Genomic DNA, 13,628 nt, shown 5'->3' with positions numbered 1-13,628 from the left:
AGTATTGAAATTTTTAAAAGATATATTTTACTTAATACCAGAGTTCATTTCATTTGAATAAAGTCATTTTTGATGTTTTAAAATAAAAAATACAAAAATGGAAATTGAAATGGAAATGGAAAATATTTGTGCAATAAAGGTAAGTTTTTTAATATATATACATATATATAATATATGCAAACAATGAAGTATATTCAAATATAGGTGGAGTGGGACAAGAACTCGGTTTTAAAGCTAATCAATCTGTGGCAGGAATATCCATGTCTTTACAACCCGAGGAACCAATTATACCATAACAAGCATTCAAGAAACGAAGCTCTTGAAAAAATTACTAAAAATTTGCAGGAATTAATTCCAGATATTAAAGTAAATGATGTAAAAGTAAGTTACCTTAAGAGTTTTGATTGTGTCGAATTCCATTATATTCCTCTCATCCACTATCAAGAGCTTAAAAAGTATTATTGTGGAATAATATATGGATGTATTTTAATTACAGGTAAAAATAAGTTATCTAAGAAGCCAGTACGCCAGAGAAATTCAAAAACAAAAAGAATTCACAAGAAGTGGAATGGGTACCGACGAAGTTTACGTACCGTCGGTGTACTGGTATGATGAACTTAAGTTTTTACGTGAATATATCAAAATAAGAAAGGGGAAAAACAGTTTAGAAATGGTAAGTGAATATAAGACCAACTCAGGCATACATATGTATGTATGAAATCATTGTGATGTTCATATTAAAACTCAGCATAAATGTTGAATGATTAAATCGCGGTCAAATAAAAAAGGATCGACTCATGAAGGGCATACGTACATATGTATATATGTATGTATTTTGAATATATCCACCTTCCGAATTTACTTAAAATTTACGTCACATGTAGTGATGGTGGGTCTTTAAGATTCGGCATAGCCGAATATAGCACTCTTACTTGTTTTATTTTATGATTACTGTTCTCGAATCCGAAATATTTAATAATTCGTTTACTTCTTTTTTAATATATTCATCGCACGAGCGGACACCACTAAACGCAATATATTTTGGGCAACATCATACAACAATACGAATAATAGAAATTAATGAATTAATTGCAGAGTTTCTATTAATAAAAATTATAATATTTTCAGAGCCAAATAATTTCCGATGAAGATTCCTCACCACCAAAGAAGATTTCATTAGATTCAACTGTTCATGAAACAAAACGCCAAACAGTTGAATTAAGTGAAGAAGATGATGCTTTAAAGGCAGCAACAGAAGCACTTAAAACGCTAGCAAATAAAAAGCAAATTGATCCATATATTGAAAGCTTTTCAAATTTCGTTAGAGAACATTTATTGTCTATTGAAAACGCTCAAGAAAGAAAAACACTGATTAAAAAAATTATGACGCTAATAATTGAACATAGCAATTAAAATAGTTAGTTCTACATTTTATTTATAGTAATATGTATGTATACATAATAACACATAATAAAATACTGTTTGTTTTAAAAGTACATATATATTTGTTTTAATAAAGTTAAATTTTGTTACAGCCTATGCTTGCCAGGAAACTTGTCCCTCATTATTAAAGTATGTTCTGAAAATATCTCTGACTGCAGATGCATCATTAGAAGATCTGTGGCCCGGGCTATGTTCAATAGTTGTTAAGGTTGCATTTCTTTGAGTACATTGAAAAGAGTCGTCATTGTGGTTTTCTATTTTTAAAAAATTATGTAGAACACAACAGGTTAAAGTAATAAGTTCTGCTTTTTCAACATCTAAAGTGATTTCTTTTAGAAGAATTTGGAACCGATTGACTAGTTGACCAAAACAATTTTCGGATACCCTTCTTGCCCGGGAAAGTCTGTAATTAAATATTTTATTTTCATGTTCATTTCTTTGTGAATATGGCTTTAAAATTCTAGTTGAAAGTCGAAAAGCTTCGTCAGCAACAAATACAAAGGGAACCTTGAAAATTTGGATTTATTAGATAAAATACAAAGTTTCCAATTTTACCTAACCAAACCTTAACGTCTGAACCAGGTAAACTCTTGATTTTCTGGAAAATTGAGAGCTTCATTGCGAATTGCAATTCCTATCTCAGATTGATTAAAAACTGAAGCGTCATTTGCTCTTCCATTTGACCCGACATCACAAATATAAATTTATAATCAGCATCCACAAAAGCCATGAGAATGATGCTATTTAAATCCTTTATAATTATAATAAAGGATCCATCAGACTTCTTTGCCCTTATTGCAATGTGCTTACCGTCTACATGTGTACATATATGTATATAAAAAAGCTGATAATTGTATTTTAAATTAAATGATATAAAGAATCAAACCTATCGCTCCAAGGCACATAGGGAAATTCCATTTATTATTAAATTCTGTAGCCACATCCAGCCATTCTTCAGTTGTTGTGCACCCCTTTTAATGCAATAAAGTAAATATTATTATATGCATTTAAAAACAAACATATTTACCTTTAAATAAACGTCTTTTAAATTGTAATAAATAGCTTTTAGCGTTTCAGGAATAATATGGATATGGCTGGAACTGATACTCTAAAACTATAGGACATATCTGTAAATGTATTACCAGTTGACAAATACCGAAGTGTAATAAGCAACCTGCTCGTAAGATTATTATACAATATTATGAAGAACACTTTAAATTAATTTATCAACCTGGTACTGGCTGGTATCGCTTGCCTAAGGATTGTGTCCTGCTTCGTTATTGTTGGCCCAACAATTTCTAACAGTTTATTAAAAAGATGTTTCGGAAGCCTGCAAAAATTTTCAAAACTTGGTGGGTCCTCCAGTTGAAGTTCTTTCAGCACCATGTTACTTAAATCTTTACCAGAATTTCTTTTTTTTAGCCACTCTCGACTCCATAGAGACCTTTTTTTAACTATCTTATTTTTCAAATTCTTCTTTTCCTTCTTCTTTTTAATTAAACTTATTAAAATGGTAACTACCCGCAACTTCATCCATTTTTGCAAATCCTTGCGATATAAATTCGTTGAAATTAAAATATTCAAATGTTATTTAAAATAATTATATTTTTGACAAGCAAAATGTATTAATACTTCTTTTATTATTTTGTACAATAATGTAAAGCCTTACAATATTTTTTATAATACAAGCCAAACTACATCATGACAATGAAAATGATTTTGTATTATTAAAAATACAACTATAATCATAATACAAAGTATTGTAGTGTAAAACCCCTTTTAGCAGCATTTTTTAAACAATTGGATTTATTAAATCCAAATTTTAGTTCTTGCACTGCACGCCAGGTGGATAAGGCAAAAGGTTTTAATCGATGCTAAACAAATTTCAAATCATAATGTAAGCAGCGGCCGACAGATGGAGTTATTTCAAAATTTAATATTAAAATTATAAATTTTCCAAAAAATTTGTAACAATTTGTTGCAAAAATTGGTATTTGCACTGAAATATTTTAGTTACATGAATTTTGTTTATTTTCCTATTTTTACACATTTTAAAAAATATTTGCCATCTATTGGTGAATAGCAAAATAAAACAAATTAATTTATTTTAAAATTATTTGGTTTTGTTCTATGAATACAAAGCATTACCATATTGAAATTAGCTAAATCCAACTATTTTTTTGGATTTAATAAATCCAATTTGGATTTACTTCTTTTAGCTGCAGAACCGCCATTTTGGCACTACAATTAATTTTTGTTTGACCTTCTATTAGCATATACAGTGTATTTTCAGATAATAATGACCAAAACTAAATTTCAGCTTCCAAAGATAGTTTTTTCTTGAAATAAAATAAATCCAGTGATTAAAAAAAGCCCCTATTAATTGACTTTCAGAAGTGACCCTTATATGGGAACTATGACTAATTATGGACTGATCTGGAAAATATTCCGTATAATTATTTCTATATACACATTATTTCAGAAGTGACCCTTATATGGGAGCTATGACTAATTATGGACTGATCTGGAAAAAATTCCGCATAATCATTTCTATTTACACAAAACATATTCACGTTGAATTTTACCCCGATAGCTTTATTAGTTAATGAAATGTGTGGGTTTAAGTGATTTTCGGAAGTTGACCTTATGTGGGAGCTATGGCCGAAAAAATTCGTAAAGTGATTGATATATACACAAAACATATTCATGTAGAATTTTATTTCGATAGCTTTATTTATCAATGATATATACGCGTTTAAGTTATTTTCGGAAGTAGGATTTATATGGGAGCCATGACCCATTGTGGACCGATAAGTTAGTGGTATGATTTCTGTTCATATTATATTTTATATGTGCAAATTTTGAGTTGATACTGATATATTTGAGGAAGTTATTAACGATAAATCCACTTCCGGAAATATGTACTTTTGTATGGAGGAAAATGGAAATTTTGGATCGATTGTTATGATTTTGAACATTATTGATCACTGGGTAAAAAAAATGACGTGTGACAAAATTCATCGAATTATCTTTTGTAGTTGCTGAGAAAACTGCTTAAGAATTACGAAAAAACATATTTTTTTTCGAAGTAGTCTGAAATTTTTACTCATAACTTTTAACGTTGTGAACCAATTTTGCTGATTTTCAATACCAAACTGCTTAGGACAATAATGAATATTTTTGGTGAATTTGGTTTATTTCTTTTGCTTAATTTTAACGTAAGCGTGTTTTAGGCAGACAGGTAGACAGACGGACATGGCTAAATCGAATCAGAATTTGATAAGGACCCGGAAAATATATACTTTGTTGGGTCTCAGATGAATGTTTTTTGGTGTTACACACGGAATGACAAACTTATGTATATATACCCTCTATCACCACTGATGGTAGTGGAGGGTATAAAAATATTAGACATTTCCCAATGCCAGAATACAAAAAGGACCATATCCAGGCCACCTCTATAAATATACCTGATAGTAGAGTTACAATATCTTCAATATATTGTACTCCTAGGTATAATGTTAATCGAGAGCAGTTTCTCGAATACTTTAAAACTCTTGGCCCAAGATTCATAGCAGCTGGTGATTATATTGCAATAAAACGAGAATTTATTTCAGTGATCCCTTCACTGGACCTCTCGTCAGACCACTCACCTGCAGTGTTAACGTTATTAGAAACCCCAAATAAATTGGAAAACTATTGTTCTTGTTTTCCTAACAAGAAGACGAAATGGTTAATGTATAAAATGTATGTTAGCTCACACTTGCCACAAAACATGTCATTGAAAAATTACCATGAAATACAATCCGCTGTCGATATATTTTCGGATATATTACAAGATGCTGTCAATGTGTCTACACCCCCAGTCACCTTCGGAGACTACAAAAATTCGTAATGTCCTAGGAACATTGAGTCTCTTATTAAAGAAAAGAGAACACTCAGACGTCAATGGCCACAATCGCGATCTCCAAACATAAAGGTTAATAAATTCACATCGCGATGTGAAGTCTTCTTTGGCATCGCCTTAAATAATAATAAGGAATTTAATCTGAGAAATTATCTCAAAAACTTAGACCATACTAAGAAAACAGAATATAGTCTCTGGAAAGCTGTAAAAAATATGCAATGCCATATTGCATATGAGTCACCCATACGTCTCCAGAATGGTGAATGGGCAAGAAATACGTCAGAAAAAAATTTAAGCATTCGCCAATCATTTGGAGAATGTGTCTACTCAAAATAATACAGATTCTTCTATTAGTGCTAACATTGTAAATAATGTGGTTCCACGCTCAATAAAATGCCAATTCTCTACCGTTAAGACGACAATCAAAGGTCTAAAGGCATCCAGCAGTTTTAGTTAAAATGTTATAAAGAGCCATAAAAGGTACCAAAATAATTTTTTATACGTTTTTACCCCCTAAACGTTCGAATTTCTATTTTTAGAAGTAGATGCCGATTAATCCAACATTTTTCTTTTATCTGTATAGTTTGTACAAGAAAATCTGTTTTGCCCCGTTTTTTCTTCTTTTTTACCCCTAAATTTTGAATTTCCAAATATCCTTCCAAAAATACAACTACGGTCAAAATTTCATTATTCTTGGTTCAGACGCTTGGGCTGTGAGATGATGAATCATTCAGTAAAGCTACTCTTTTATAATGTACTTTTATATACTTAGGTGATTAGAAATATGAATAACTCAGTTGCAAATTGTGTCTTAACGACATTGTCACTACTGACTCTTTATGTACAAGTCATCAGGTGATGACATTTTCATTAGATGACTTCAAGACAAGTCAGCACCTTTTCTGCAGTTGACTTGCACTGACAGTTGATATAAGATGTCTGAGTGACACGACAGTAAGTTGTCATCATAGGCATAATTTTCTAATTAAATTAAGTAAAATGTTTTATAGTAATGCTAATAATTATAAAAACATGTATCTCTTTACGTTTTAATTCGTTTTCTTTAAACGAATCATAGTGAAAAATTATTGGAAATATATTCTTAAGACTTTGAAAATTCTATCTAAATAAATAAATCAAAATTTAAATACAAAAAATTTATCATCAAAAAAAATTTTTAAAAATTTTCATATCTTAAACGTGGACAAACAAAATGAAATTGCCGTATCATAATATCTATATCGTACATTTAATAAAGATGTATCTACTCTTTAACATTTGTTTTTAAATTTAAGATGAATTAGCTGCGAAACAATTTCTTGAGGAATTTAATCCAGAAACAAAATTGGGGATTGAAATCGTAAAGAGGTCAAGGATCAAAGATTATTATAGTTTCTTCAGTTTAAGAATTTAAATTTTGTTTTATATTTATGTATGCACAAGTGCATATACTTATGTTGTGTGACGTTTTGAAATGTTCTTTTAATAATGTATAATAAATTCTTCCGTTGGTACTCAATGTGTACTCTTTTTGTTATGGCATTATCTTGGCAGCTAATTGACATTCCACTTTATAGACCTCACTAATGACCAATTGCTGAAAATAACTGCTGACCTTTTATGACATTTCATACATTTGTCATTACTGCTGATATACGTCGATTCTGTCTTATGGAAATTTGACAAAGTATATGAAAATGTCAGGGGGTATCATGAAGTTTTTTGTATGGGAACACATGACGAATTCAGCACCGACTCTGACAAGTCATTTCCATAAGACGTCTTAATGAAATTTTCAAACTGGGAAATGATGTCTGTTGTTCATGTGAATAACGGATTTCGCATAAAACACAAAAAATTTTTCTTGCAATTTAAAGAAATTATGAAACGACAATCACTACAAAAAACCTATCGTCGAAATTGACATTTCGTTTTGTTACTAACAGAGCACTTTTATGTTAAAAAACATAATATTTTACACAAAATGTTTATAGAATACAAAAATTTAAAAATTCATGTTAACAACGTTAACAGAACGAAGGTTTTAGTTATAGAATAAGGGTATACATTTTATATATCATTATTTAAATTTCTTGTATATCAATATTTATAAACTATTTCGGTTCTGATTTTAATATTTGGATCAACTTAAACCATTTTGTTATTTTTTCACCATTATTATCCGCAATCACCTTCCCTTCTCTTGCTTTCCCCATATGATTATTTTCAATAGAAATCCGTTTTTGATCACTATTTCATCGGAATTTTTTGATCAATTGTGGTTCAAAATTAATCTAATAGATTTAGGGCGGTGCTCTGAGCAACATATTCCAATTTTTCAGTGTGTTTTCCTTCAGTAATGTTATTTTTTAACTTTATCAAGTGCTTAAGCTTATTATCTTGCCAAGATATAAACTTGCCCAAGTCCATTTCGAAGGCACTAATCTTAAGATTTGACTGTAATATGCTCACATAGTGTTTACTGGAGCTTTTTGAATAAATTTCCCCTAGGTTCCCCCACACCTAACGTTAAAAATTGGAAACATACGAAGAGTCAACTGACCCATACCTTCCATATTTCACCAACATATTTAAAAGCATGGATATTTTTTTCGATTTTAGTATTTAATTTAGTATTTTTTAGCTCAAATTTACGAACTTAGTCAGATGAGTCCCAATTTGTACCGAAAATTTTAAAATGTCGACAATGAGTGTGAGTAAAGCCCTTCAATATACACAGTTTTAAAAACAATACCCCAGGTTTTAAATATTATGGCGGAGGGCTATCGGTATTGGTATATTATTAAACTTTAGGAGCTGAAATCTTAGTGAAAATGGAGTAAACAATAACAAATCAGCAATTCACGAGCGTATTTAATAAAAATTTTGACTTAATGCCTCAACAGATTCATGACTACAAACAAACGACAAAGGTTAAAAACATTATTGTAAGAAAAAAAAACTGAAAAATTGGAATAACCTGCTCGGAGCATCGCCCTAAATCCAATAGCTTGGGAAAGGGAAGGCGATTGCGAATAATAATGGTAAAAAAATTACAAAAATGGCTTAAGTTGATCCAGATATTCAAATCAGAACCAAAATAGATAAAAAATTGATACATAAGAAATCTAAATAATGATATATCAAATTTACACTTTATTTTGTCAGACAAAAAAGTGAATTTACTTTAATTTTAGATGTTATACAGAAAAATTTTAGGTGGAATAAATTTCTTTTATTGTTATTTTTGTAGCATTGTATATAACTAAATGAATTATTAGAAAATTATATATTCAATAATGATTTAACAGAACAGCTGAAATAATATAGCTTGAGCACTTTTGCACTTTAATTTGTCCGATAGTGTATATGAAAGAACTTTTCAAATCAGATCTAAAGATTTGATCTCTCAATGTCGAAAAATATCTAGTGGAGTACCCCGGAGCAGTATTCTAAGTCCGTTCCTATATATTTTATATACAGGAGATATGCCAACGAGCGCACTGATTCACACATCTACATTTGCGGATAATACCGTTTTTGTAAGCACACATGAAAACCCTTCAATAGCTTCTGAACAACTCCAGTCTCACATCGGCGAATTGGAGAAATGGCTGGACAAATGGAAAACAAAAGTCAAAGCAACAAAATGTACTCATGTTACATTTACTTAAAGACGGGAAAATTCCTCTCCCGCAGTGTTGCCAGAACTCCCTCACAATAAAGAGCAAAAATTTGGTCCATGATTTGACCTTGCCTATATATGTAAATATCCCTTTACAAAATCGATATGGGCTAATTTCAAAAAATTTCGAACAAAAAAGGAGGATTTTGAACACAACCCTCTCCGATTTCGAATTCGGTACACACATTTTTCATGTAAGTACGGAATTTAAAGTCCTCGAAAATTTCCAAATTCGTACGGTTCAGAAATATATATAAAAATGAATGTTTGTTTGTTTGTATGTTTGAACTTAAATTAAGAAATGTTGTTAGAAAATAGAGATTCGAAAGAAATATTCTAATATTTCCTAATAAACTTTTGAAATAAAAAATTATTACTTTGATTTTTAAAGTTAATCTTTAAAAAAAATTATATTATATTGACAAGTGAACATTAACTTTTTGGACCCATAACTTTTAACTTATAAAGCTATTCTTTTTTGTCAAGTTACAAGAAAAATATCGAACCAATTTTATGACCAGTATTTTAAGTCCCGAGCTACTGGATAATTGTGTATACCGTCAGAACACACTAATGGTGATTTCTTTTCTGATAAAAAATGTTGCCACCCTCATAATGTGTTGCATTTTAAACGATCATAAAAGAACAAAAATCATTGCCCTTTATGCAATTATTTAGGTTGTTTTTTTTATCCATTTAGCGTTTTTTTAAGTAATTAAGGATTTTAAAACTAATGATTATATACAAAATGAAAATATATTTTTTTTAATTATCCAAATAATTTCAAATAAAATTTTCGAAGAATGTTTTAAAGAAAAAAAATAATAATATTTTTATATTTCAGGGTGAAACATATATTTTATAGCATATTTTCAGGTTTTTAGGGCTACATTATGTAAAAAGAACACGTTATGCATTTACAAAGATACATTTTTTTTAACAAAAGAACACAAAGAAGGGCAAAAGGCAGAATAAATGCACCATTTATGCCAGAAATAAATCACCATAATATTTAACAATCAAGAGAAATAACTAGTTCCATTTGTGGTGCCGTTGTTTTATTTTTATACCCTCCACCACCATCAGTGGTGATAGAGGGTATATATAAGTTTGTCATTCCGTGTGTAACACCAAGAAATATTCATCTGAGACCCAACAAAGTATATATATTCTGGGTCCTTATCAAATTCTAAGTCGATTTAGCTATGTCCGTCCGCCCGTCTGTCTGTGTAAAACACGCTCACGTTAAAACGAAGCAATGGAAATTAACGAAATTCAGCCAAAATATTCATTATTATCCGGTACAGTTTGGTATTGAAAATGAGAAAAATCGGTTCACATCGGGAAAAGTTATGAATAAAAATTTAAAACAACTCCGAAAAATATGCATATTTTGCACATTCTGATGTAATTTTCTAGAAAACTATGCAAGATAATTTCATGAAAGTCATCATACGTTCTTTTCTCCCCACAAGATCTTGATTCCTGCTGAAAATTGCCAGAATCGGTCCATAATTTCATATACCTCCCATACAAAAGTACATATTCCCGGCAAATGAGTTTTTTGTTAATAACTTCCGTCAGAATGTTGATATCTTCACAAAATTTTACAAATTAAAATTATGTCAATGGAATTCATTCAAAGAAAAAATTTTCTGGATCGGTCCATAATTGCACATAGCTCCCATACAAGGTCCCCTCCCGAAAATCACTTAAACGCGCATAACTCATTACTAAATTAAGATATCCATATACAATTTGGAATAAGTATTGCTCATATGTACAGAAATATTACTGTGAAAGTTTTTTCCGATCGGTCCATAATTGGTCATAGCTCCCATACAAGGTCCCTTCCCGAAAATTTTCGGATCGGTCCATACTTGGTCATACTAATAGATTTAGGGCGGTGCTCTGAGCAACATATTCCAATTTTTCAGTGTGTTTTCCTTCAGTAATGTTATTTTTTAACTTTATCAAGTGCTTAAGCTTATTATCTTGCCAAGATATAAACTTGCCCAAGTCCATTTCGAAGGCACTAATCTTAAGATTTGATTGTAATATGCTCACATAGTGTTTACTGGAGCTTTTTGAATAAATTTCCCCTAGGTTCCCCACACCTAACGTTAAAAATTGGAAACATACGAAGAGTCAACTGACCCATACCTTCCATATTTCACCAACATATTTAAAAGCATGGATATTTTTTTCGATTTTAGTATTTAATTTAGTATTTTTTAGCTCAAATTTATGAACTTAGTCAGATGAGTCCCAATTTGTACCGAAAATTTTAAAATGTCGACAATGAGTGTGAGTAAAGCCCTTCAATATACACAGTTTTAAAAACAATACCCCAGGTTTTAAATATTATGGCGGAGGGCTATCGGTATTGGTATATTATTAAACTTTAGGAGCTGAAATCTTAGTGAAAATGGAGTAAACAATAACAAATCAGCAATTCACGAGCGTATTTAATAAAAATTTTGACTTAATGCCTCAACAGATTCATGACTACAAACAAACGACAAAGGTTAAAAACATTATTGTAAGAAAAAAAAAACTGAAAAATTGGAATAACCTGCTCGGAGCATCGCCCTAAATCCAATAGCTTGGGAAAGGGAAGGCGATTGCGAATAATAATGGTAAAAAAATTACAAAAATGGCTTAAGTTGATCCAGATATTCAAATCAGAACCAAAATAGATAAAAAATTGATACATAAGAAATCTAAATAATGATATATCAAATTTACACTTTATTTTGTCAGACAAAAAAGTGAATTTACTTTAATTTTAGATGTTATACAGAAAAATTTTAGGTGGAATAAATTTCTTTTATTGTTATTTTTGTAGCATTGTATATAACTAAATGAATTATTAGAAAATTATATATTCAATAATGATTTAACAGAACAGCTGAAATAATATAGCTTGAGCACTTTTGCACTTTAATTTGTCCGATAGTGTATATGAAAGAACTTTTCAAATCAGATCTAAAGATTTGATCTCTCAATGTCGAAAAATATCTAGTGGAGTACCCCGGAGCAGTATTCTAAGTCCGTTCCTATATATTTTATATACAGGAGATATGCCAACGAGCGCACTGATTCACACATCTACATTTGCGGATGATACCGTTTTTGTAAGCACACATGAAAACCCTTCAATAGCTTCTGAACAACTCCAGTCTCACATCGGCGAATTGGAGAAATGGCTGGACAAATGGAAAACAAAAGTCAAAGCAACAAAATGTACTCATGTTACATTTACTTAAAGACGGGAAAATTCCTCTCCCGCAGTGTTGCCAGAACTCCCTCACAATAAAGAGCAAAAATTTGGTCCATGATTTGACCTTGCCTATATATGTAAATATCCCTTTACAAAATCGATATGGGCTAATTTCAAAAAATTTCGAACAAAAAAGGAGGATTTTGAACACAACCCTCTCCGATTTCGAATTCGGTACACACATTTTTCATGTAAGTACGGAATTTAAAGTCCTCGAAAATTTCCAAATTCGTACGGTTCAGAAATATATATAAAAATGAATGTTTGTTTGTTTGTATGTTTGAACTTAAATTAAGAAATGTTGTTAGAAAATAGAGATTCGAAAGAAATATTCTAATATTTCCTAATAAACTTTTGAAATAAAAAATTATTACTTTGATTTTTAAAGTTAATCTTTAAAAAAAATTATATTATATTGACAAGTGAACATTAACTTTTTGGACCCATAACTTTTAACTTATAAAGCTATTCTTTTTTGTCAAGTTACAAGAAAAATATCGAACCAATTTTATGACCAGTATTTTAAGTCCCGAGCTACTGGATAATTGTGTATACCGTCAGAACACACTAATGGTGATTTCTTTTCTGATAAAAAATGTTGCCACCCTCATAATGTGTTGCATTTTAAACGATCATAAAAGAACAAAAATCATTGCCCTTTATGCAATTATTTAGGTTGTTTTTTTTATCCATTTAGCGTTTTTTTAAGTAATTAAGGATTTTAAAACTAATGATTATATACAAAATGAAAATATATTTTTTTTAATTATCCAAATAATTTCAAATAAAATTTTCGAAGAATGTTTTAAAGAAAAAAAATAATAATATTTTTATATTTCAGGGTGAAACATATATTTTATAGCATATTTTCAGGTTTTTAGGGCTACATTATGTAAAAAGAACACGTTATGCATTTACAAAGATACATTTTTTTTAACAAAAGAACACAAAGAAGGGCAAAAGGCAGAATAAATGCACCATTTATGCCAGAAATAAATCACCATAATATTTAACAATCAAGAGAAATAACTAGTTCCATTTGTGGTGCCGTTGTTTTATTTTTATACCCTCCACCACCATCAGTGGTGATAGAGGGTATATATAAGTTTGTCATTCCGTGTGTAACACCAAGAAATATTCATCTGAGACCCAACAAAGTATATATATTCTGGGTCCTTATCAAATTCTAAGTCGATTTAGCTATGTCCGTCCGCCCGTCTGTCTGTGTAAAACACGCTCACGTTAAAACGAAGCAATGGAAATTAACGAAATTCAGCCAAAATATTCATTATTATCCGGTACAGTTTGGT

At 30.2% G+C, this 13,628-nt stretch overlaps 2 protein-coding genes and 1 long non-coding RNA gene across 3 annotated transcripts in view; 1 reads left to right on the top strand and 2 right to left on the bottom strand.

Annotated features, from left to right (window-relative positions):
* The first annotated feature begins 80 nt into the window (after positions 1-80).
* LOC119612227 lies at positions 81-1,413 on the top strand. The gene is made up of 4 exons (XM_037967981.1): positions 81-139; positions 205-381; positions 497-673; positions 1,129-1,413. The coding sequence occupies exons 1-4, from the start codon at positions 98-100 to the stop codon at positions 1,411-1,413; spliced, it is 681 nt and encodes a 226-aa protein (XP_037823909.1). The 5' UTR covers positions 81-97.
* An 807-nt stretch (positions 1,414-2,220) lies between these two features.
* LOC119612226 lies at positions 2,221-2,520 on the bottom strand. Its single transcript, XR_005232117.1, has 3 exons — positions 2,471-2,520; positions 2,330-2,414; positions 2,221-2,256 (listed from the first exon to the last, which is right to left on the bottom strand). It is a non-coding gene; the product is annotated as an uncharacterized LOC119612226 (long non-coding RNA).
* A 7-nt stretch (positions 2,521-2,527) lies between these two features.
* LOC119612225 (kinesin-like protein KIF21A) overlaps positions 2,528-13,628 on the bottom strand; it is a gene marked incomplete at its 5' end in the record, with an annotated part of 102,792 nt that continues 91,691 nt past the window's right edge. The window contains 2 exons of the mRNA XM_037967980.1: positions 2,528-2,617; positions 2,675-2,991. Of these exons, the coding sequence (XP_037823908.1) occupies positions 2,936-2,991 (56 nt within the window). The remainder of the gene's footprint in view (positions 2,618-2,674; positions 2,992-13,628) is intronic.

This window comes from Lucilia sericata, unplaced genomic scaffold, assembly GCF_015586225.1.
Source record: "Lucilia sericata isolate MDLA Ls3-8-SP2 unplaced genomic scaffold, ASM1558622v1 Contig001633F_arrow, whole genome shotgun sequence".
Classification (NCBI taxonomy): domain Eukaryota; kingdom Metazoa; phylum Arthropoda; class Insecta; order Diptera; family Calliphoridae; genus Lucilia; species Lucilia sericata.
This window is presented reverse-complemented; position numbering and strand designations above follow the sequence as displayed.